At 38.3% G+C, this 25278-nt stretch overlaps 3 protein-coding genes and 1 pseudogene across 4 annotated transcripts; all 4 read right to left on the bottom strand.

The window, feature by feature from the left end:
* Positions 1-10268: 10268 nt before the first annotated feature.
* LOC147568215 (protein disulfide isomerase-like 1-4) lies at positions 10269-14649 on the bottom strand. Its single transcript, XM_086654643.1, has 12 exons — positions 13488-14649; positions 13173-13302; positions 12599-12764; positions 12380-12498; positions 12163-12243; positions 11665-11751; positions 11498-11572; positions 11252-11320; positions 11070-11150; positions 10844-10978; positions 10669-10725; positions 10269-10571 (listed from the first exon to the last, which is right to left on the bottom strand). The coding sequence occupies exons 1-12, from the start codon at positions 14042-14044 to the stop codon at positions 10419-10421; spliced, it is 1710 nt and encodes a 569-aa protein (XP_086510769.1). The 5' UTR covers positions 14045-14649; the 3' UTR covers positions 10269-10418.
* A 667-nt stretch (positions 14650-15316) lies between these two features.
* LOC147568214 (caffeoylshikimate esterase-like) lies at positions 15317-16586 on the bottom strand. The gene has a single exon (XM_086654641.1). The coding sequence runs from the start codon at positions 16418-16420 to the stop codon at positions 15404-15406; it is 1017 nt and encodes a 338-aa protein (XP_086510767.1). The 5' UTR covers positions 16421-16586; the 3' UTR covers positions 15317-15403.
* A 461-nt stretch (positions 16587-17047) lies between these two features.
* LOC147568213 (uncharacterized) lies at positions 17048-19671 on the bottom strand. Its single transcript, XM_086654642.1, has 2 exons — positions 19374-19671; positions 17048-17277 (listed from the first exon to the last, which is right to left on the bottom strand). The coding sequence occupies exons 1-2, from the start codon at positions 19618-19620 to the stop codon at positions 17252-17254; spliced, it is 273 nt and encodes a 90-aa protein (XP_086510768.1). The 5' UTR covers positions 19621-19671; the 3' UTR covers positions 17048-17251.
* Positions 19672-24208: 4537 nt separating this feature from the next.
* LOC147568212 (large ribosomal subunit protein uL11 pseudogene) lies at positions 24209-25035 on the bottom strand (annotated as a pseudogene). Its single transcript, XR_015230986.1, has one exon. The product of XR_015230986.1 is annotated as a large ribosomal subunit protein uL11 pseudogene (transcript).
* Between the last annotated feature and the right edge of the window lie 243 nt (positions 25036-25278).

Genomic DNA, 25278 nt, shown 5'->3' with positions numbered 1-25278 from the left:
TAATGTTGTTCCTGAAGAGGTCAGTGTGCGTGTCGTCGTCCTATTTTAAATTTAGAATTTCAATTAAAAATTCATTTTATTAAAAATTAGTTTACTACCTATCATTTCACTTTTCAAATTTTAAGTTCCAATTACTATTAAAATTTGATTATTTTTTTAACTATTTGATTTTATAGCCGACTATGCGTAGTCTTCAAAACTCGCAATGTAGGAATGAAATTAATGAAGTATCAACGATTGTACCTTAACTGAATCAAAGTCAAAATTATGATGATCACTCAATGACAAATTTGATCCAAAACAACTCTCAACTCTCAATTGAACGTCATTTCCTCTGACCTATGGATATAGTTTGTCCGAATTGCGAAGCTTTACATTAGATTGACGAAAAATTGGTGAAGTCATTTACTGTTAGACCGAAATTTGAAACATGTTTCTTGCAAGGTAAAATACGTCTTCCTCGACTCTTGGAACCACCTCGAGCTTTAAAAAAGTTATGTGAAGGAAATAATCATCTTTCATCTTCATTTCGTTTAAATATACGATGTTACAATGCGGTGAACGCATTTACAAGTCTTGGATGCTCATTGCCGTCGAGAATTTTAACTTCAGGTGGTCCAAACCCTTTTAAAATACATGAAGAATTGTGTCATAGAACAGAATCTTTCTTGCCAGATCATGGCATAGAAGGTTCATATGCTCAACTATATATTTATGATGATGCATCTGCTGCTTTAAACATTCGTTCCGCAAGAAATGAAGACCTTAATGTGGATGTCCTGAAGATAATTCAGGATACTTTGTTAGAGTTTAATGTGTTTATCCCAAATATCGTCAGGTTTATTTTATTCGTAATCAGGTAAACGTAACGTCCGACCAAAATGTACATGCTTATCTACATTTTAATTTGACGACTGATAGAAGATGTTATAATCTACCAACTGCGTATGAAATAGTTGTTATATTGCCTAGAGATGGTACTGAAAAGCCTACAGTGAGAGATATTATTACACATATAAGGGATAAGAGAGAACTAACGCGGATATCTGAATGTCACCCAGCTTATTTACCGCTCTATTACGTATGGTTTTTCCCATATGGTGAGCTTGGATGGGAACCTAATCTTAAGCAGTGGGATGTTCAAAATGATTGACAAGGTTGCTGATGTTAAAAAATGACTTTTCCATTATCAGCATGAAAATAAGGGACTTGAAAGCCTGACAGTGTCCGTTAAGGTTAAAGTTCTGTTAGGTGGGTTGTGTTTCTGGATTCCTGCTCTGACTCCTTCGCTTTAGATATGGTTTCTTACTCTTGCTCCCGCTCCAACTCCAGATTCCTGGGGGTAGGGCTGGGAAAACGGTCTGAAACCCCGCGGTCCGGCCCGTTCGGTCCGAACCGTGAGAGACCGATGACCGAAGCCAACCCGAGCCGGGCTAACCCGGCTCGATAGCTCGGGCTAATAGAGCCGGGACTCGGACATGCTCTCAATTCCGAGTCCCGGCCCGTAAAGCCCGTCCGAGTCCCGGCCCGTAAAGCCCGTCCGAGTCGCGGCCCGATTAATAACCCGATGGTAGAGCCCGGTAGGTTGCCCGTTTGAATAGCCCGAATAATAGCCCGTCCATAAGCCCGAAGGATCCGCGTGTTTTTCTTTAAACGGCTAAAATTAAATAATATCTCAGCCGTTGGATTAAATCCAACCACCCTATAAATACCCCCTCTTTTCTCAGGTTAAAAACCCTAATGCCTCTCACTCTCACCAAACTCTTTCCGCCGCTCTCTCTCTCTCTCTTTCCGCCGCTCTCTCTCTCTCTCTTTCCGCCCCTCTCTCTCTCTCTTTCTGTTAAGCTAATCTCTCTCTCTATTATCTCCATTAAAGACCATTAGGGTTAAACTCTCGAAGTCGAAGTCTCTCTTTCTGCATCTACTGTTTGTATATCACCGAACTCGAAGTCTCTTTTTGATCGTCCTTGCCTTGGTGCTTCAAGAAATGGTTAGTACATCATCTCTCTGTGATTTTTCAGTAGACTACATGTGGGTTGAACTCTCAAAGTCTCTAATCTCTCTGATGCTATGTTCATAATGGGTATACGCTGATGATCTTCGGATCAAAGGGTGTGGCGGTTAAGCCTTCGAACTCATCTTAGAGTCAGATCTATTTTTTATTTGATTTATTTGATGTTATTTATTATTTGTTTTTGTTAAAGGTTATAATGTATTAATGAATAATGTGTATAATGTTATTTGTTATGATTATCTGTGAAGATCTCGACTCTAACGAGTCAGATCTGTTTGATCAGACAGATCACAGACCTAAACCTTTGATCTGTCTGATCAAATAGATCAGATAGAGGTCTATTTTCCATCATGTAATTTTTTTTTGTGGTTGATGTCGATGTAAGTTGTACACATACAAAATGGTTGGTATTTTAATTAATTATTGTTTTTTTTATTAAATTATTGTTTATTTTATATTTTTTAATTCTTTAAAACTCGAGCCCGTCCGACCCGAGCCCGTTGAAACCCGTTCGGGTAGCCGGGCTCGGACGGGCTACGGGCACTTCAATTCAATGATTCGCCCGACCCGATCCGGCCGGCTCACTACCTCAGGCTCGGCTTATCCGAGCCCGATCCGCCCGAGCCCGGCACTTTGTAGCCCGAGCCCGTCCGCGCCCATCTGATTCCCACCCCTACCTGGGGGGAAAACCTGCAAAGGGTTCGAAAATCGCTTCGACGCTCAAGACAGTCAGGTTGTTCTTTGCAGTAAAAGAATGAATATTGATTGATCCTTTTGGGGGTGAGTTATGGGAACTCTGTATTGATGGGGGGATCTCTTTGTTTGAGTGATTGTGAGTTGACTAAAGCTTATTCGGTGATCAAAAAGCTTGTGTCATATTGTGGAGGACGATGGGGGGCCCTTTTATAGACTCAGTTAGACCGACTGTGATTTAGACGGTCGAGATTAGGCGGTGATGATCCATCGTTTGGGGAAGTTTCCACTGTTCGTGGTTAGGGTTTCCCTTGTAGTTATCTCGTATCTAGGATAAAGAGAAGTTCCTAAGTTTAAGGATCCTTCGTAGATATCCTGCCGAGGTGATAGATCTTCTGGGAGATGTTTCCTCCCGAGGGACTCTTGAAGCCCAAACTTGCTTAAACACTTAAGATCTGTAACCGACTGAGATCTTTTAGGGAGATTCTGGGATTGAGTCGGTATGAGCTAGACGCGCTTCTGCCTCCCTAGTTTAGGGCGTGATGCATCGGTCTAACTCACGCGGACCCCCCCCCATTCCTTTTAGAGAACCCAAGACTGATCTGTTCGTGTCAAGGACGAAACAGGGTTGTTACCTCAAGCTGACCTCCCAGTTAGGGGCGTAGGTAGCGAGGGGTAACCATTCTGGTCGTTTTAAGCCGGGTTGAGCCGTTGGTCTTCAGGTCCGGTCTTGACTTCTTGACGTCAGTCAACGTCTGGAAAATTTATGCATTATTATGCGTCCCGCCACTCCTTAGTCGAAAGTAGAGAGATTGAGGAGTAGAAGTGACTCTTGGGTATCGTCTCTTAATATCTTAAATGGCCCTGAAGGTAAGGGTTATACCTGGACCAGAGTTGTTTCGTGAAGCTCGGTCATTCTGTTGAATTTTCCTGAGATCTGTCTTAGGAGTTGATTTTGATTGAACTGTAGGTAGGGTTTTTCCTTACAACTGCGCTGGAGGAGCGTCACTTGCCGAGGTTGTCTTGTCCGGAGCTGTTTTGGATTTGTTGAATTTGTGTGTGCGTGTTTTATTTGGTATGACACGTTTTACTTTCTGCTTAAGGAGAGGGATTTCCGCTCCATGCGTGATTTTGTGACGTCACGTATCTGAATTTCTGATCACGCATTTTTAGCGTTGATCTTTTGGGTAACTGCTCACGGTATCCTCTGTTGTTGCGCATGGCCACTTGGAGTTTTACGATTGGGGAGGCGAGCGAGTTCCGTCAGGTCGCGTTGATTTCTTCTGACCGAGTCAGTCTTGTGCCGTGCGTTAACACCCAGTTATTATTACTTGGTGCGGTACCGAGGTTACAATCTCTCCACCTGATTCAATGTTTCTCTTATCGGTTGGTAAGAATCCCTTGATCTTCTTCTACTATAAATAGCCTCCTTTGGCTTTTGAATTTTCTTCAACCTTTATCATCTTTCCTTCAATATTTTCTGATATTCTCTTTTAGCCCCCGTTCTACTGAAAGCTTAGAGATGAGGCCTCTGTTTGAGTTTATATCTGGTGCCCTCTTTGATGTTCTTCCGATGATGGAGATAGTTAAGGGTAACTTTTCCGACAATGGAGATAGTTACCCGAAATGAGAATTCGAGTCCGACCCCAAAAATGGTGGTTGGTTAGACGTCGTTCTTGGCTTGACTTTTAGTCGAAGACTTTCTTTTCGGCTATGGTTTCTCCTTCCTTCTTCGCGGGGGAGGCGCTTATAGAGATCGAATGGAAGCCAATTTCCCATAGGGTGGTGCTACGAATGACGGGATTCTTCTTCCGATCGAGTCGTTGGTGTTGATGAAACGTTCTCTTTCTATCTTTGTTCCTCAATTCCTTCTGTTCCTTTGCTCTTTTTATGCTTTTTCTTCCTTCTTATAATTTCTTCTGTAATAGATGTTGATCTTCCGGCCTAGTCTGGATGTCCTTGTTTTGTCTTTGCTAGGCATATTTTTCTTGTCAATACGACGTGGACAAGCACCTTTGGCCAATATTTTGTGAATTTCATTTCTAATTTCCTGCAAAATTATTTAAACACATGCCTAAGTACAATTAGTTAAACACGTGTCTAAGTACGAGTAATTGATTAGAAAACAAAGCTTTGAACCATCTAGAGAGGTTTTTTTTCTTTTTTTGAGATAAACCAGAATTTCATTCATAATCCAACACATTACATGATTTTGATAGTTTTTTACTCCTTTGAGTACAACATAGATTTACTAAAGTAAATAACAACATGAAACTTACAAAGTAAAGACAACATGAAGGGAAAGGAGTATAAGATTCCAAAGATAAAATAAAAAGACCCTAAAGGTTACAAATTAAAGATCCTAAAGATCACGAAAGAGACCCTAAAAGTCGTGTACATTATTATACTAATGAAGAAGATTGAACCAAGTAGAGACGCATGACGGTTGCATCAAGAACACCACTCAACCATGGTAATGAAGAAGTTGGTGATCAAGAAATTGTTATGATGGATCCATCATCTTTAAACCGAGAAGAACCCTTTAGTGTTATAAAGATTGATGATGAAGAACCCGTTACCCAAACCATCATCCTTGTCTCCGTCTCTCTTTTCTACTCCAACATGGATAATATTAAATCTAAAAGATATATACAAATAAAGAGGAAATTCTGGCGTAGGAATCCCTCCCTACGCCAGTAAAATTTGAAGATCAAGAACAAGAAAAGCAGTTATAAAGAGATAAAGAAGAAAGAGGAGGAAAAGAGGGAATTCGGTTTCTTCCTTGTAGAGAGAGGTACAGTCTCTTACTTGAATGTTCTCTCTTGTCTTACTGGAACTAGGGCTGGGAAAACGGTCCGGGAACCCGAGATCCGGCCCGATCAGCCCGGACCGTTTAGACCCGTAGATCGGCTGTTACCCGAGCCGGGCATACTCGGCCTGATGGCTCGGGCTTATAGGGTCGGGACTCGGACAGGGGCTCAAATCCGAGTCCCGACCCGATAAATCCGCCCGATACCTAAGCCCGATGCCCGCTACCCGAGTCCGCATGTGAGTAGTGGTGGCCAACGGGCCGTGCCAACACGACAACGGACCGGCACGGCCCGTTTATTTGACGACACGGAACGGCACGGAACGGTCCGTTCCGTGCCGTGCCGACTCGTCACGGGTCTGGCGTGCCGTGTCGGGGTTTGGATTTTAGAGCCCCAGACCCGTTAAACACGGCCCATTAGACACGCGGGAACGACACGGAACGAATCGTACACGGCACGACCCGTGGGCACGGAACGGAAACGGCAACAACGACACGTTAGCAACGGCCCAATTTAGTTATTTGAATTTTTAAGCATTATCTAGGGTGTACTAACATCCTCAAAACACTTTTAATTTGTTTATAGTTCTACTTCGTTCATCTAATATTCTAATGTGTTTACAAATTGTTAGATTTTCATGACAACTACTTTATATTACAAAAAGAAAAAACATTAAAAAAAACGTAATACTTGAATTAAAAAAGAAGTAATACTTAAAAAAAAGTAATACTTGAATTTAACAAAAGAGGTTTTACTTTATGTATTTTTACTTAGATTTTTTTTTGTTGAAATAAACTAAAACTTTTTTCAAAAAAATAAACAAATAAAGTGGTAAAGATAGTCCCGCACCTAAACCACAAAATATAAAGTAAATGTGGAGAGTCTTTATACAACTCTTTTCCAATAAAATAAACAAAGATATGACATAGACTCTAAAGTTTTTGTACATCACAATTTTTTACTTGAAAAAAATGTAATATTTCTTTTATTACTTTTTTTTGACAAGTAAAAAAATATTTATGAACGGGTCGGAGCCACGAGAGCGACTACGAGAACGCCACGGAATGGCCACGGAAACGACTACGGGAACGCCACGGAACGACCACAGAAACGGCCAGAAACGCAACGGAAACGCCACGGGAACGGCTGGGCCGTTCCCCTGGGCCGTTTCTGTTTCCAGACCTTTGTGGTCTGGGCACGGAACGGCAAGGCTCAAGCCGTGCCTAGACACGCCACGACTACGTGTGAGTCCCGGCCCTTTACCTCTTATAAAAGAGGCCACAAAACAGAAACCCTAATATCATAAACCTAACGCCTCTCTCTTTCCTCTCTCTCTCTCTCTCAGCATCCCTCTCCTTTCTCTCTCATCTCTCTCTCCTCTCTCTTCTCTCTCCGCCTCTCTCTGTCTCTTTCCGCCTCCTTCTCTCTAACTCAAACAACAACCTAAAATCAACCATGAAGCAAATCAGCCATGTTCGTATAACTGTATAGGTATACGTCGATGATCTACGGATCAAATGACGCGGTTAAGCCTTCGAAATTCGAACTCAACTTTGAACGGTGGGTTTTATTATATTCTGTTTGTATGTTTTAGTTGTTACTGTTTTTTATCTTTTTTATTTTGTGTATGATTTGTAGTTTCTGAAACATATCTGAAATAGACTAAGAACTTTCAGATCTGTTTCAGAAATAATAAAAAAAAATCATGTATTATTTTTTCAGATCTATAATAATGGAAGAACCATTAAACCATAACCTCAAAACTCCATTAAACCTATGTTATATGTTGTTTCTTGTTTTCTATGATGTTATAGGTTGTATAATAGATCTTGACTTAAGATGGATGATGATGATATGTAATGAGATGTAAGATGATGATTGTATTGTTTTTTCTGTAGTTGTTTTTTATTCAAATAATGAGATATTGAGACGTAATTTTTTATTTTGATGATGATGATATGTATTTTTCTTATGTGCTCATGATGTGATGGGCCTAGAAAGGTTACCCTAAATAGGTCTACACCCGCAAGTGCACGGGTGTCAAGTTGTAATATTTCCGGAAAGACCGGTTCGTTCCTCAGAGACTAAGTCAATCTATTCTGACTCCTATAACTAATTTGGATTTTCTTTAGTGTAAGATGTTGTGGTGGGAAAAATAATAAATAATTCAAAATGACGGAAAAATAAAGTGTACAGAGAAGTTCTATGTGGAGAAAGTCTAGGGTTTCGGAATCCGCCTAAATATGTGTAAACTATTGCCTAATAAGTGACAACTCGATCTTCTATAACTCAAGGAGAAACAAGTCTATCGTCCTCGGAAAATACGACTTTTTAGAACAAAATATAATGTTTGATTTCAAAAATACATATTCAAGCGATAATCTAACTATTAACTATCAAATCCTAAGCATGAGACAAAGACACTTAGTCTAAACATGAATCATCAAAATATAAGTACAGTTAATGAAAGAAATATCATGAATTTAAATGAGAGAAATCAATTTTTCATTTAAAGGTACTTTGAAGATCTTTGGTATGAGTTGAAAAAGTCAGACATTTACGCGATACTAAAGTTTCATCCTAACCCTAGATTGATAGGTTAGTTACTCATGATGGATGAGAGCATAATAATGATTAAAGAGAAGAAAAATAATAACATTAAAGAAAGAAAAAGAATCGGAGAAGAAAACACCTTTTTTCACTAAATTTCCCTCTGCGCATCCAAACAGACCCTTAGGGAAAATAGTCTTCTCGTCTTCACGGAAAATACTTCTATATGGGAAAATTATTTTCCTCAACTAGTTTTTCTCTCTCTACTGTTTTCTCCTTCTTTCTCACTCTAACCTTTCTATTTCTATCTCTAAAACAGTAATATAACTCTCCCTTTCTCTCTCTAACCAAAACAGTAAAGGATGAAGAAGAAAAGATGAGTTTTTAATGGAGTTTGTAAATTCAAATTCAATTTCTTTCTCTCTCTACAGAACAGTAATTCTCTCTCTTTAACTCTCTCAATCTATTCCTCTCTCTCTCACAAAGAGAAGGATGACATAAGAAGAAAAAGAAAACAGAAAAACTCTTTCACTCACTTTCTCTCTCTACCCTCTAGCTCTCGGTTTTTCTTCAATGGCCGAGATCCTCCTTGTGACGATGATGATTTCTCTCTTTTCAATAATCTTTCTCTCACTAAAAGATCACCAAAGAAGAAGAAAAAAAATGATGGTGGTCTCTCTGTTTAAAGTCGTGAGGAGAGATAATCTCTGATTGAAGCTCCCGGTTTTTCTTTATACCCGAGAAGACCAAAAACTTCCTCTTCCAAAAAAAATGTCAGCCGAATCCCAATCTAATTTTCTTCCCTAATCTTCAACACCCTCTCTCTCTAAATCGGATCCAACTCAATCTCCTCTTCTTCTCTGTTTTTAATCTCCAACTATAAAAAGAAATCTCGTGGATCCTCTCTTACCATAAGAGAGATTATTCTCTTTCTTTCTTTCCATTCCCGCTCTCTCTCTCTCTCTCTAGATTTTAAATTTCCTGCTTCAAATATCCCTCGGCTTCCCTTTCCTTCCCCTCTGAGAATTTCTTTCCTTCTCTCTCTCTCTACGATTTCTCTTACTCTAAAGATATGGACGAGAGAGAGAAATAGAGAAAGAATTCTCCACTAATCTGGGCGCTTGCGCTGTTAAAGGAGAATGATCAAGTACATCGCAGGAGGATGAGGAGTTTTGCGACGCAGTTTCAGACGGGTCCGTGTGGTCGGGAATGCTCACAACCGTTCGATCTGTCCAGCGCGACCGAAAGAACCCGGTATACACCCTTGTTTCCCGAAAATGTCCCGTACTTTATCCGGACCATCAGATTTGATCCCATCTCTTGCGCCACGTGTCTCTAGACGGTATTTGCTTCACTTTAGTTAACTAGCTTCGACCCAAACTTTGACTTAGTCTGTTTTGCTCGTCCGGACTCCGATTTGACCTCCGTTTTCACCCACGGGCTCGTCTTGGACTACACTTTCATCCGAGTATCAAAAATAGACCAAACTACTAGAGCACCATCACCACTAAATAACCAAAATGCCCTCAAGTGTGCCTTTCTCCCAATTTTATCCGTTTTCCGCGCTCAATTCCGTAGAAGACACCTGGAAAGGAGAAACAAGTAATTCATCAGAGTAACGGCTCGAATTGGATTAACTAGCCCAAGTTAAGAGATTCATACGAGACATTTACATGTCTCATCATGATGTAAGATGAATGATGTACAAATTACTAAAGTGGAAATTTTTGTTTTTGTGTTTCTTTCTTTAGCAGTAATTATGTTTTTATATTGAAATGTTATTATATATATTATTATTTTTAATAAAATAACCCTAGCCCGTCCAGCCCGAGTCCGATGGAGCCCGCTCGAGTAGGCGGGCTCGGACGGGCTACGGGCTGTGTATATGTGGAATCTATCCGGCCCGATCTGCCCGGCCAATAGTGGCGGGCTCGAGATTTTGGTGCCCGATCCGCCCGAGTCCGGCTCTATTACGACCGAACCCGCCTGAACCCCGCCCGATTCCCACCCCTAACTGGAACAGAGAAAAGGAAAGGAAAAAAAAAAAACTCAAAGAACACCAGGATTCTCAGGTGGGCTGGAGCCTGCCTAAAGTCCCCCTAGGCCCATTATGACATATGGCAGATGTGTGATTAGTTTGTCACCTCTTCGGGTCTCTCTTCTCCCACTTCCCAAATAAACCACGGATAGAGTCATAGAGATCGTCAATAACATGTAAAATAAATAACACAGTTAATTAAAAATGTGTTACACACTATCTGATATTTTTGGCTACTTGAGTTACTCTTGGTCTCTTCCTTTCTTCTCTCCCATAAATATAAGAGGCAGATCCTAATTTACAAAATAAACCCTCACAATTCATCATTCACATCCTTGGTGCTGCTTTCAGAAGTTTTGGAAGCAGTAGCTGTTGTTTCAGGTTTCTGAAGCTTGAAAGGAATTGATGCATGTTTCTTGATAAATTTGTAGAAAGCAACCACTGTTCGATCGGTATCAACAGTTATCTGCTCAATTCCATGAACAACATTGTTAATAAAGTAAGCATTAGCTTCAACAAAAATGAAAAAAGACTAGCACAATTTAGGTTCAAACTTCACTTACTGGATCGAAGCTCTTATTTCCAGCTGGGAAGAATAGAATCGTGGGGAATCCATCAGACTGTCAAAAAGATAAGAATATATATATATATAGTTGTGCTTTGAATATTGATGGGGTGAAAATAAGTCAAAGATGGATAAATATTAATGGATGGATGATGATCCGATGAATCGTTTACCTTGGCTCTAGGGTGCTCATTGGTAGTTCCGTCCATCTTGGCTATTACTAAAGAATCGATGCTCCGGAGATGCTTTGCTAGTTTGTTGTAAATGGGCTCCAATGACTGGCAATGTCCACACCATGGTGCGTAGATCTAGTCCAAATACGAATATTAGAATCAAATAACAAAACTAGTAATCGTAATATTAGCGGTTTAAATTAATTTTGCGAGTGTTGGGTATAACCTCAAGTAGAACATCCTTTGACTCATTGAGTACTATATCGTCGAAGTTATCTCCGACTACAATTTTCACATCACCGTCATTCTGTACCAGTCCAAATATGAAAACATTTTGAATTAGACAAATGTACTCAGAGCTAAATCAAAGCAAAAAAAAAAACTAAAATAAAATAGTCCCGTACTTACAGTTTCTGGAATTGGGTCAGATTTGAAAAATGGCTTAAGCTTGTCTTCCAAGAATCCCTCTCCGAATGTCTGAGAAGACGTAACATAAGATATATTGGTGAATAATATTAACCTCCAAATCTAAGTAATTTCCTCTGAATGAATTAAAAATATCAGATTAAGTTGTTAAATGATATAATATATTATATAGAAGTAAAAGAATATGGTATACAAGAACTAAGAATGAAATAGGAGAAGAATTGGTACCTTGACACTGTCTAGGGTCACTTCACCATCAAGAAAGAACTTCTTACCATCATCATTTCCTGTGTAAGCAATAACCTGAACAAAAACCATTAGAAAGTTCGAATCTCCAACATCTCATTAAATCATCGAAAAGAAATAAAAAAAAGTGGAGAGGATGGGAATAATACTTTAGGACCATCTCCAGTAACACCGAAATAATCTGAAACTGGCTTCCCAACTTCTTCATTGTCAATTTCCACATAGACAAACACTAGCTGCAATAACATACACAGATAGAATGATTACACTCTAGCCATTTTTGCAGTTTAAGTTCTGAAAAGCTGATGGCACAAAGAGGAAGAGCCATTATCGAAGTTCCTCGTGAAGCTAGAATGAACTAAGACCTACAAAATTATCAAAACGAAGAGACATTGTTCTAAAGCCAAATCTTGCTCGAGTCTGGAGTATGTGGAGACATTGTTATAGAGCTCCCAGATCCACTTGATACACAGTCAAGTCAGGTCGTATACATATGGCACATCACGTAATGAGACTGAGCTAGTTTGCCAAATAGAATTTAACTAACAAATTTGCAATTAAATAAGACAGAACTTTGAACTAATGTTGGATTTACACAATGAACTTGCAGGTAACTATTAAAGATGCAGAGTATATTCTGAAGTTACCTTTCCCTTGAAAAGTTTGGATGCCTCTTCGAATGATGGGAGAACTTTCTTTGAAACTGCTGAAGTTGCAAACAGTAAAATCTGGATAAAGAAATAGAAAGTGAAAAATGTGAAGACCAAACATTCAAGACATAAGGTTGAATTCTCAAATCCAAAAAAAAAAGAACATAGTGGCAGCAATTTATATAGTTAGGTGTAAGTTCTTAACACAAGATACCTGTTTCTTGATGGGATTATCGAAAATCGTGGGTGCGCTTTCCCTAGTGAAAATGTTCACAAGTGGAAGTTTGTTTGCAGAAACAAACTCAGATATTGCAGACTTCGTGAACTGACCATCTGCAGAATGGGAAACCAATTTGTTAAAATATTGTTACTTGACACATTAATTTTGGAATAATAATAATAATAAAGCTGGACAAGGCATTAAAAATCTTACCGAAGTGGCTAAGTTTCTCAGCCTCCTTTTTCACCATGACCAGAGCTGGGCGTTTAGCCTTGGCATCAATGCCGAAAAGCTTTGCCACCTCAAGGTTACTTGTTTGGTAGAAGTTTACATCGTCTTCAAGTTTTGAGGCAGATGAAAGCTCATTGCTCTCAGGGCCCTGCATCATTTCAAAGAAACTGAAATGAAGAAAGGTCGATAACCACCAAAGAGCAGTACGAAAGCATTAGCAGGTTTCCTTTCAAGACCTACTAATTATATGATCCCATACTCCGAAATTAGGAAAATAATCCGAGGGGTCACATGGATAAGAAGATTTCAAGCAGCTGCTGGTGAGACTAATACAAGATTGACCAGGATATGAACTTATAGATTAAAATAAGCTTTTGGATCCTGAAGATCTGATAACATAATATCAACTTGAAACGACGATCGTGCTCAAAAACTGAATGTAGATGCAGCAAAATAACATTTATGAACAAAGTAAGAACTTCAAGAATTGTATGAAAAGCTCATATAAGTATAACACTTAACTAGTCAGATTATCACAAATGGATTAATAACATACCACCAAGGAGTCAACATATCCCAATACAAGCTTACTCTCCGCATTTAGTACACGTTCAGCTTCCTCGACTGTGGTTAGATTGTTAACTCCAGGTCCAATTTTCTTCTTAATCCAATTCACAATACCATCTCTACATTTTTAATAAAAAAAAACAATCACAAATCAAATTACACTCAAATTCAATTAGTTTAAGATCCAAACTCTGATTCTCAAGTTAATAGTTTATGATTCAGCATAACCAGATTAAAAATAAGAAGTTCAAAATTCTTTCAAAAGAATATAAATCGATGTAATTAGCAATTTGAATGAACTTACTTAGTTCTAAGACCTGGATAAGACTTGTGAACTCCATCAATGAAGAAATAGAGAGTTGGAAATCCCTGAACATCGTATTTCTGAGCCAATTCGTTCTCCTCCGTCGCATCAACCTTAGCTAAAACAACTTCTCCTTTCAATTCAGTAGCAGCAGCAGCATATTCAGGAGTTAGAGCTTGACAATGTCCACACCAAGGAGCATAAAATTCAACCATTACGTAACTATTCTTCTCCACAATCTCACTGAAATTTCCTTCTCTCAAAACAAGAACATCTTTCTCATCAACTTCTGGTGATTTATATTGACTTTCATCTGCATCTGACTCATCAAAATCATCATAGTTCTCAAAATCTTCATCTCCATCATCGCCGAATTCATCTAGATCGTCATGATGAGCGTGATCTTTGTCTGTGGAAGTTTTATCATCTTCATCTTCAAGGAAACTGAGATCTTCATCTAGATCTTCGTCTTTGTTTGTTGATGGAGTTGATGAACAAAAGCCACTGAAGATCAGAAGAGCTGAAATTGAGAGAAAGAGAAGAAATCGATTCGTCATTTTCGTATTCAGACAAAGAATGAGAAGTGGAGAAAGAAAGTGAATTTTTAGGGTTTTAAAAAGTCATGAGATCTGAAACTCTAGCTCAAACTGGATGAGTTTTAGATCTAGTTTGAAGATTTTAATAACAGATCTCACGGATTAAAATATGATTAGTGAACAACTTATGTGTAAAATGGTTGACTTGTTGACCACTTAATGACCGTCAAACTAATTGAGATTCATCCTTTCGTGCTAATCCCCATTACGTCCGATAACGTGCAGATTTCGTTCCATTTTCAAAGTGCATTGGTTTATAATCATTCACTTCATAAGGGTTGTCCGTTGATTTACTTACGAGTTTTGTTATATTTTGATGAATTTTTGAGTTTCTTCGTTATTTCACTCTGTTAGTAGACCAATCGTCTATCATTCTCCCCCAACCGTGACTAGTATTTGAGTTTCAATATAATTCTTGATTGGTAAACAGGAGCCTCTTGGTTGCAGTGGGAGGCATTTTGATTGGGATGTTTCCGACTAACGTAAGAACATTTATAGATTGATTCCAGAAATCCAACCCCAAACTCAACCACTGGTAATATAATTCTTTGTCGATCAATCTCTGTGAAACCCTAGAAGGCTAGAATTGTAGTTCAAATCTTACTCAACGTAGTCTATGCGAGAGGTGTGGGTTGAAACTGATTAAGTGTCAATACCTTAAGGGGCCAAGTGCGAGTTGAAACTAAGTGTCGATACCTTTTAGGGTAGGCTTGTAGGGCCTTGACCAGAAACAAAACTCCATACCAGATAGACTTTGGACATGAGTATCAAAAGTGGAGAGAATGTCAATAATTGCTAAGGTTTGGGGTGTGACAAAATGTTCAACAAATTTGAGTGTATATAGTACTAAATGATGGAGCTGTGTATACTCATTATAACCATCACAGAATAGACAACCTAATTTGTCTTACTATTGTTATACTTCTATTCCCTTTTAAAATTTAGGATTTTATTAGTAATATTTATGATCGTTTCTTACAGACGACATAAGCCATATGTGGGAAGCGAGCAGTAAGTTTTCACACTGTTAGGAACACAACAGTGGACCAGACAATCGGCTCCAGACAGTCGGCTCGATGATTGCATCTCTTAGCTCCTATGGGTGATAGAAAAAACTCATTGATTTCATCCACTAGTTCATAATGTCTTACCAATGTTTTTTTCCCCTCTAAAGTTGTCATTCTTTTGGTTGTTAGTTCTCATACTGCAAACATAACTTACAAATCAAACTCATTTAGAATCAGAGAAAACTTATTCATTATAATTACCATCGTCATTATGACACTCGAAGTACACCTCCTTTATGTTACATTTCTAGACTCACTCGGACGAGACCAAACCACCACCACCACCACAACTAACTCGCACAGCACGCTCACGGAGCCACTCCACAATTTCTCCGAAAACCAACTCGACGTTCTCTTGAGGTTCGCCAACCAACTGGTGCCACATTCCTGGGTAAATCCGCAGCGTCTTGTCCTTGCTGACAGCTTTTTTGTACAACTCTTCCACACAAGCAGGATCACACACCACGTCATCTCCGCCGTGCACAATCAGCAACGGCACCTCCACCTCACTAAATCTCCCTTGAACTTCCTTACAAACTCTCAACAATTCAAGAGCCGTAGCGGCTCGTGGTCTAGCCTGACTGCGCCTTGGACTTGCCACGGCTAACCGTCTCTTCCACTCCTCCTTAAACGATACTTCGGGTATCGACCCACGAGTGGGAACCATCTGCCACGTAGGGGCCAACCAAGCTACAACAGATAAAAAGTGTTCCAAAGGCCAAGGAGGTTTAAATTTAGGGCTTATCCCACACATAGCACCATTCAGTACTATTCCATCCCAAGGTCGACTTAATGGAGTATTTCCATTTCCATGGCCGCGGAGATGAATTAGAAGGGCAATGGCACCGCCGAGAGACTCGGCATAGAGAAAAGAAGGAAGAGAAATGGGTTGTTGAGATCTGAATGAATCAAAGAAAGAAACACAATCATCGACGACAGGATTGATATCAGGGATGTGATATTGAAGACCTTGAGAGAATCCATGGCCTTGGTGATCAATGGCACAAGTAGCAAACCCAGATTTGGCGAAATGTACGGCGGTAAGTTGGACAAACCAGTTGGATTCGCCGGTGAAGCCATGGATTAGAGCGACGGTTCCGATGATTTTGGTAGGAGGAAGAGGAGTCCAGGACTGAGTGAAGAGGTTGAGACCTCTAGGGTTAGTGATGAAGTTGGAGGAGTGAGAAACAGAGTGATGTGCGTAGAATTCAGAAGGGGAAAGAGATCCGAAGGGACTTGATTCGTTTGCTTCGGCTACTGGGTGAACCATTTTGGGAATGTGGACTGGACAGTGAATAGAGAGGGAGAGAGAGACGGGGGGAGGGGGGTAATGAGAAGGAAGGGTTGGGAAGGGCAGTGAAGAGAGTAGTTGGGCAGTTGGGGGTAGATAGCAGCATGGATGGCACACCCTACCTACTTCATCTTTTCTTATTTGTACTAGGTTTCCTTGATGTCTGTACAATTCCCAATAAAAATGGACGGACAGACCTATCCGAAAGGAATGCCACTACTAGGATTAGCGATGATTCCAATTGATAGGGTGTCTATTTGGTATTTAATTTTTTATGCATACTTATGCACCAAACACCATTATTGAATGCGATTCCTGATAATCACATTCTATTATTAAATTAGAAATCGCAGTTTACAGTTTATAGGAGTAGTTTCGTAGACGCCTTTCTACAACTAAAATTTTGGGAGTGCACTAAGTAATATACGAGGCCGCTCTGAAACTTTCCTTCATGCCGAATAGGGCTAAGAGTTTCGGGGTGTGGTAGTAGGGCCCATTAGGTTGAGATTTAATGTAGAGTGGTGAACATTTTGTTTTTTGTTGAAAAGCCATAAAAAGGTTAAAACATATTCATCAATGCATCATCAAAGCAACCACAGCTCTACATTACCTCTAACAAATCTGATATTATCATTCAAACTTTATACAGTTAATCTGTTTTCTTTTGTTTCAACTTTCAAAGAACTAATAAAAACTTCACTCAAGTCAAATAACAGTAGCTATATTGATACATAGTTTTTAATTTCTTTAACTTCTATAATCTGTATTCACGAGATCAATCACATACACCTTTCGTCTTGGAGTATTACATCAAGCTTCTTCTTCTTCTACACATGCTGCAGAAAAAGCATATCATGTTAGAAACTAGAAAAAGAAATACAAACTTAACAAGTACCAACAATTGACGGACAGAACTACACAGTAAGGAGAACATAACACATTAGTCGAGATTGATAGAAGGACTATTGGGGAAGATGAGATTTGATAAGTAGTAATTGTCGTTGGTGGGTAAACTGTAAAGTACATGTGTCTGCAATGAAGCTGTGTTTTGAGAATGTTATGATCGAACTAAGAAAGAATATATTGTTTATGGTAGACAAAGAAACTGGCAATAGTACTTCTCTGTTTTCAGTCTTAAAAATATCACGAGATAGTAAACTCGTTACTCAAATAATGAACATAACAGTAGCAACGATTTTCAGATCAATGAGTGGTGATCTAAGACATTCAAGACCATGCACACGATGAAATTCACTGATATTCTTAGTAGGATTTCCATAAGATTGCGATTACCATGTGATGATGTTCAGATAAATGAGTTGGAAGACAAGAAAATTCGACTTCAATGCATAGTAGGATTTTAAGTAAGATGACGCAATAGATAACATCCTCCAAATAGAGGTGCACTTCAAGTAGAAGTATGACTTTCACAGGAAAATGGGGCACGCTAAAGTGTATGAATGCCCTTCATGAAATGACAGTCATTGCAAATAGCCACGAAGAGAAAACCTCCTTTTCATTTTCTTTAGTAATTTAACAATCTCAAATTCTCGTCTACGTCGTTTCAGTCATACTAAAGAGAGAAGTATAAATTTGCAATCTTAATATTCAGTATCAGGAGCTGCCATGTTTACACAGAAAAAGCTTAGACTTCTATACGTTTATATATTGATGTGATTCCTTTTCTCACCACAAACTTTTCCGTACCGGAATATAATGATTTGAATCTATTGTGTAAACCCCCAAGTGGAACTCTAATATGTGTATATATATATGTATATATATTTCTTAAGTACACATAGCACTTTCTGTCAGTATTTCAACATATATGCCTTGTGTTTGGTTGCATGACTTCTTCTAGAGTATAACCTTACTTTATATTGTTTGCTATCGTTTAAGCTTTGGTTTTTAATTCACTTTATATTGGTTCCCCTGTTTCTTTCTTCCTGAAAAACCTAAGAAATCCAACTTCCCGAAAAAGATACTGACAATCTAAACTAAAGTACGAAGTGAAGAACCTAAAAGAACTGGCCACAGTTAAAACAAAACAAGAAATTCTAAGTCTCACCTTTGTCAGCTTGCAATTGCAAACATTGTCATCCATTTTTCACACTTCCAATCGCGTAAAAAAACATAATGCTATTAGACAGTAGACACTGTAAGATCTCCATATTTCAAAGACCACAATCGATCCAATGATAAACCCTTTCCAGGTATAGCTTACAAACGAAAAATCATAATCTGCTTTTCTTCCAACTAATGATTTTCAAGAGGATACCCAAACTTCGCGTCTTGGTAACAAATGATGTCTTGATAAAAGGACACAAGTGCAAGGGAATACTCTTGAATCTTATTACCAAAAGTTTAGTTCAATTCCAGTCATTGGAATAATGCTCCTCTTGAAGGACTATCACTAACCTCCATATTGTGATGTTGGCGGTCATCCAACTCAAAACTAATCGCCACTGAGCGTAGAGAACCTAAACATTAAGTTCTTGCTTACTAGATCACCATTTCCCCATGTGGGACTATTCTAACACATAAGTCCTTTGAATTGATTATGAATACTCTACTCTAAATACACATCACCGCAAAAAAATTAACACTTTCAAAATGCAAATCATGGACAAAAAGAATAAAGAAATAAAGATTTCTACTTGATTCCCTACAGAAAACTGAAATTTTAAATTCCATTCCCAACCCTATATGTCAATCTCTACATAATTTTCTCTCAAAATTAAATTGGGTATAAATATGACATCAATCTGCGCATTCAACCTAAGAATTCTTCTAAGTAACAATTAAGTTGGATAAAATTAGAGCTAGAAACCCTAATGAAGCAGAATACAAGAACATGAAAAACACAAACCCTAAAATCGAAATCAATCACAACATAGAGGGTAACAGAGAGAGAGAGAGAGGTTGTTAGTACCTCCACAGCAGAAACAGCAATAAAAGCAAGAAAGAAGCATAAAAACTTCCCTGCAAACCAAAAGGCATCCATGAATTTTGGTATCAGGAGGAGAATCTCCTTCACCTTGATTCCCTTCACTTTGAAGTAATTTCTGATTATTTTGAGATTCCTTTTGACTATTCATTCTTTGGGTATTCCATTCTAGTCTCTTCAAATACCCTTGCTTGAATGAATCTCTAATCTTTAGAGATGGCCATAGATGCATCTCTCTCTCTCTCTCTCTCTTTCTCTCTCTAAAAGTTCAGAAGTTTGAAGTGTTAACGTAATGGCCAACAGAAATTGGTCAAAAAGTTCAGAACAACTAAAATGTACGTATTCATGAAGAATGACGTCTACGTTAGACTAATACCGTTGATTTACATCATCAAACATATCCAATGGTGGTAACTAAAATAGAATCTTAAGCCAAAATCTTGTCATTTAATTACTCGTATTTATTTTATATTATCTACTATAATAAACAATTTCTCGTAAAGAATAAACAAAGACTCAATAGTCAATACTGTTCTTCAAAAATCACCAATTATAACAAAAACAATCGCTGTTGGTGGAACACTAAAGAAGTGTTCCTTCTCTAACCGAATCAAACTCGTCATCATTTACTCTAACTTCTGGAACAGAAAACTGGAACGCACCTTCAACAGGGAAGATTAAAATCAATTGTGATGGCTCGTTCAAGGAGAATAGAGCATCAGCAGCTTCGGTTGCTAGAGATTCGAGTGGAGTAATCATTGGGACAAGAAAGATGATCTTCAGACCAAAATCGGCTCTTCATAGTGAGCTAATAGGGTTTCGGCTGGGAGTGGATTTGGCCGATGATTTAAGGTTAGATGATTTTATCTTGGAAGGGGACAGTAGGGTTTTGGTGGATATCTTATCCAACGAAGACCTGGAGGCCCCATGGCGATTAACGGCTGAGATCGAGGAGCTACGTGGGAGACTTACCAACCGACACGTTCACATTACCTACACTCCACGTAACTGCAACCAGTTGGCACATTCTCTGGCGAGTGAAGTTTAGTCCCTAGAATTGTAATTTTTGCGTTATGGTCCATTATGGTTAACTTTAAATACTCTGTTAAGAGAGTTGTATTCTTTTTGGTTTTAATGGAACTTTTACCCTCAAAAGAAAAAAAAAAAAAAAAAACAAAAACAAAAACAAAAACAATGGTTGTTTTATTACATGGTTCTCTAATATTTACAATTGGGAGTAAAACCAATGGGCGAGATTGATGAATGGTCGAACTTTATATCGCTTACATGCTTTTTCTCTCTGAAAAACCAAAATCCGGACCTCTCATTTGGATTTAGCTCCCTAACTGTTATTTCCAACAATTGTATCAAGGTCGTCCGACAAATAGACATATTTAGTCCGATGTTAATAAGTCTAGACCTACGGTTGGGCCAACCATATAAATAACTACAGTTCGTAGCCACTTTATTGACCAGTCTAGTACTCCCATGTAGTTAGCAAAATATTGAAAGTTAGTTGTTTAAGAAAATTGGAAGAAAGTTAATGATAAGTACTAATTCCATATTAATATTCAAACTTAATCAACTAAATCTACAAACATAAACTCATTAAACATCTAGATTTACATGAACAAAATCCGTTTTACAATCATCATCGGTTCGACGCTTAATTACAACATAGAGGACAACCATAGCTACAAAAATTGCAGAAACAAAACCAAAAACAATGACTAAAAACCCACCTGCACTAACTTTTTTCTCTTCGCTTTGATCGTTTGTTAATTGGTTTTCCCGATCGTGAACTTCAAGTGATTTATCTTCATTTGAATTAATGCTAGAATATGTTGATGGGTTAGGAGTTTGAGAATTTGGGTGAAAGAATTCGAACGTGGATGAAGGTTGAGAATATGGATGAAAGAATTCAAATGTGGATGGAGATAATGTTACTGGATTAGCATTTTCGAGGCCGTGAGGAGCTCGACTCTGTGCTTTCGAGATTGAGAAGAAGGAGATAGAGAGGATGAAGAAGAACCATAACATGGCATTGACAACCATGGAAGTCCTCATGTTTGTATCTCTCTGTCTCTCTCTTTGCAAAGTTTGAGCAGAAAAGTAGGTAGAAATAAGCTAACAGTTGGTAATAGAGTGTGAGTGTGACTTTGATGTATATGTATACATATTTATAGGGCCTAGTCTTGTAAACGTTATTCAATCAATTTTATTACGCAAAGCGATCTAAATCAGTTAATATCGTATTGACCTATTTAAAATAATGTCACATCAATAAATAGGATTTAACAACATTTTCATATGACCCACAAGAATTTTCTCTGCGTATGAGTACCATACAAAATTAGAAATGAAAAAGGCCACCGGTATGTTATTAAGATATGCATGCAAACCTTGCTTCATACCCTCTCCAACTCTCTATCACGATCACATATAATTGAAACGAAAGATAAACTCTTGGGGTTTTTCCTGTGATGGGAATCCCTAATATTAATATACTCACCAGAATCTTGAGACAACCCTTATACCACATTTATGACCTATTCATCTAATTGCTTATTTGCCTCTCACAAGTCACAAGTGGTCCTTTTCAACAAAAAAAAAAAAAAAGTCACAAGTGGTCCTCTCATCACAAATTTCTAATGCTTTGCCTTAGTTGGGGTTGTGCTCCTGTTTGTTATATGTTGCTGTTGTTGTTATAGGTAATCTCCTATCTAAGATTGAGGCTAAGCTACTGTTCTGGTTCGGTCTTTTACCCCACTTGAGGTTAGCTTTTGATGTAGAGGAATTGACCGCAAAATACATGGAAGAAATGAATGCGGACAAAAATAAAGGTAATCCATTTAAACGGCCAAAACTAGAGTTACAGGTGTCGGAATTAGAAAAACTCTCAAGCATTGGCGCGAAATAGCATTCCACGCATTCGTTGTCAGTGAAGCCATATCAAGCCACTTTGGTGGTCAAATTCCGTCATTTAGGCCCTTAAAACGAACTTATAGTAATTTTTTTTACCTTTTTTTAATAAGTTTTCCTTTAGAAAATTTTCTTCTAGTTTCTTAAAATTCCGCAATTTATTTGTTCAGAAAGTTGTTAATACAAATTTAGTTAGGTTTAGGGAACCGTAATGCTACATAAAGGGACCTTGTAGTTGTTTTATTTATTTGTGAGTTTTTCGAGTTTTAAATTTTGGACATAGATCTAAAATTTCTTCATTTTCTGCTGCACCAACTTTGGTATTTAGTAATTGAGAGAGGGTATATTGGAATTTTCAATTTAGTAACTCCAATCACAGAGCATAAGCAAAAAGTTAAAGACTATGCCCGAACAGTGCGATTTAGGCAAAATTCAATATCACATTCATATGGGACTCGCAAAAAGTTGAGTTCCTTTGTTTGCTTTCGCCACAATAGTTGCGAGAGTGAAAAAGTAAAAGCAGTGGACCAATAGCCCCGTTATCAACCTTTAGAGAACTTTTTTGAGAAGGTTATGTTCAGCACTTATTGCCCAGGGAAGAGCACGAAATAAGTGCTTTGTTAGGTGAAGGTGCTCTTTTCTCTACTCCTACAGTGATTGGGTGCGATAAGCCAATACCTTCCTCTACCTAGAGATCGACGGCCTCCTCATAGAATGAATTGGCCACCTTACCACAAGAACCTTACACTATTACGTCTTTTGCGATATCTTTTGACGGGGTTGCCATTAGAATGTCTTGGGGGACGTACATGCTACAATATCCGTGCCACAATCTGAATAGATCGGGAGTAGGGTTTATCTCTCACAAGGTTTTAGAAGAACCTTCGACACCAAAGGGATATAGAAGCAGGAAAAGGAAAGGCAGTAATGGTTGGCTAGGGCGTCGGCCAACAGTACTTTATTGCCACACCTCTTCCTTTATTTTTAAATATTGTTATGCGGGACCACGTAAAAATTCTTAGTACATAGAACGAATTATAGATAACGAAAAAAAAATAGTATCAAATGAAGAAAAAGAAGAATTGTGTATTTATATCCGAACATTAGTATAAGGGTAGAGAATGACAATAACTTTGACAGCATCTACCAACTCCATGTCCAACCACTTTTTCCAACCCCAAAATTGTCGAAACTAAAAAACTCACTTCCCTACATCATTGTTGGCTGATTCTTCATAGATGGTTTCGAGTTTAGGAACATTAGTCGATTTTATTCTAGAAATGAAAATAGAAGGTGCTACTTCTTGCCAAATCAACATATTTCTCGTTCCTTTTGCCATAAATTTACTACAACAAATTCACCAAGCACTGTATAATCCAACAAAGACAATCTAAAGCTGGAAGCTGAGTTTGGCAGAGAGAATTTAGAAAATGAATTGATGAAAGCCTTTGAGATAGAAAATTAGAGTCAAGAACGAGAGTTTAAATAGAAGATTGATGATTAGAACAGAATGAAACAAACCGACAGAAATATCGTCCAAGTTGGTTGACACACTATGACTTGAATTAACGATAACGAAGATACCCACGTGGACCGTATTTACCTTACCTAAATATCTCCCAATTTAGGTCGACTTCAATATGGGCGGTCAAGAAAGTTTTGGAAACACAATTTGATTTTGACTTCTCAAATTGAAATTTTGTTAGCCCAATACTCCAAAACCAATACCTATTTCTTTGACTAAGTCATAATTTGATTTTTATCTCATACTATTAGTAAGAAATGATTGACTTAAGTTGATTTTTAGGTCTAGATTTAGATGAATTAGATTTGGGTTTTGTGTCATCTTAATGTTCAACATTTCATGCAAAACCCTAAAAGATGATTCAAAATCAGGGTTGGAGTCAGAACCTAGCTTCCAAAAATGAGATAAAATGGAAAAAAATCCATACAAATTTAATCATAAGTGATGAAATTCAACAAAAATTAACAAAATTTGAGAAAAGTAATAGTAGATCTTAAACCTCTTGACTAATCTTCAATTTGAACATCTCCATCGTTAATCTCAGTTTGAAGATCTTTAGGATCTTTTCCATCAACAGTACATCCAACTGAAACACAGGTCCCGAGGATCTCCTTCACAGTTCCCGATAATTCTTTCGCCATAGATCTAGAACTCATAATTTTAGCAATCTCAATAACATCATCAAGAGAAATGTTCCCGGTGTGTTTAATGTTCTTAGTTTTTTTCCGATCACGTTCTGGTTCTTTCAAAGCTTTGATGACTAATGCTGCTGCCGACGGTACAACGGAAACCTTAGCTTGACGATTTTGAACGGTGAGTTTTACTGTAACACGAAGTCCTTTCCAATCTTTAGCTGTTTCTTTAGCAATGTCTTCTCCGATCTTCTTTGGTGAAAGACCTAGGGGACCGATTTTTGGAGCGAGTGAACTCGCTGCTCCAACTTCACCTCCAGTGACTCTTACGTAAACATCAACTACTTGAGATGGATCGAACTTCGGCGGCATGGCGGAAATGAAGAAGATTAGATACCGGAGGAGGTCGAAGAATTAGGGTTTTAGAGAGAGAAATGGTGAAGAGAGTGTGAAGTGTATATACGTGTACATAACTAGGGTTTTCTCAAGGAATTTAATTTTCTTACTGAGACGATATTACCCCATACTGGATCGTAGAATCACGAATTTCCCACATTATGCAGTGATTCGACGCAAGGTTCTTTTCGTCATTAGCCCATTTATATCTAGGAACAAAGATCCCTTGGGCTAGAACAGGATATTGCGATCCATGGGCCTGGCCAAGTCAATACCATTTTGATAGTTTCGCTCTTAGGGTCTGTTTGATACGTAAGGAAACCAGCTACGAATTTATAAGAAAATCGATTTTCCGCTGTTTGGTAAGCTAAATGTGTGAGAAAGTCGAATTCTCATTTGAAGAAAAAGTGGAAAA

The sequence above is a fragment of the Eschscholzia californica genome, unplaced genomic scaffold (assembly GCF_041429995.1).
Source record: "Eschscholzia californica isolate CP2 unplaced genomic scaffold, dmEscCali1.0.p SCAF_1, whole genome shotgun sequence".
Classification (NCBI taxonomy): Eukaryota; Viridiplantae; Streptophyta; class Magnoliopsida; order Ranunculales; family Papaveraceae; genus Eschscholzia; species Eschscholzia californica.
Note: the sequence above shows the minus strand (reverse complement) of the source record. Positions and strands in the feature narration are given on the sequence as shown.

What these genes read in the sequence shown, in the direction of transcription:
- LOC147568215 (XM_086654643.1), bottom strand. Translation starts at nt 14,044, where the DNA reads ATGACGAATCGATTTCTTCTCTTTCTCTCAATTTCAGCTCTTCTGATC. An exon ending in GATATGTTGACTCCTTGGTG is followed by an intron (nt 12,765 to 13,172) that starts GTATGTTATTAA and finishes GAAATGATGCAG; the next exon opens with GGCCCTGAGAGCAATGAGCT. An exon ending in TGACCCTAGACAGTGTCAAG is followed by an intron (nt 11,321 to 11,497) that starts GTACCAATTCTT and finishes ACGTCTTCTCAG; the next exon opens with ACATTCGGAGAGGGATTCTT.
- LOC147568214 (XM_086654641.1), bottom strand. Translation starts at nt 16,420, where the DNA reads ATGGTTCACCCAGTAGCCGAAGCAAACGAATCAAGTCCCTTCGGATCT.
- LOC147568213 (XM_086654642.1), bottom strand. Translation starts at nt 19,620, where the DNA reads ATGCATCTATGGCCATCTCTAAAGATTAGAGATTCATTCAAGCAAGGG. An exon ending in TTGCTGTTTCTGCTGTGGAG is followed by an intron (nt 17,278 to 19,373) that starts GTACTAACAACC and finishes CTTTTTCTGCAG; the next exon opens with CATGTGTAGAAGAAGAAGAA.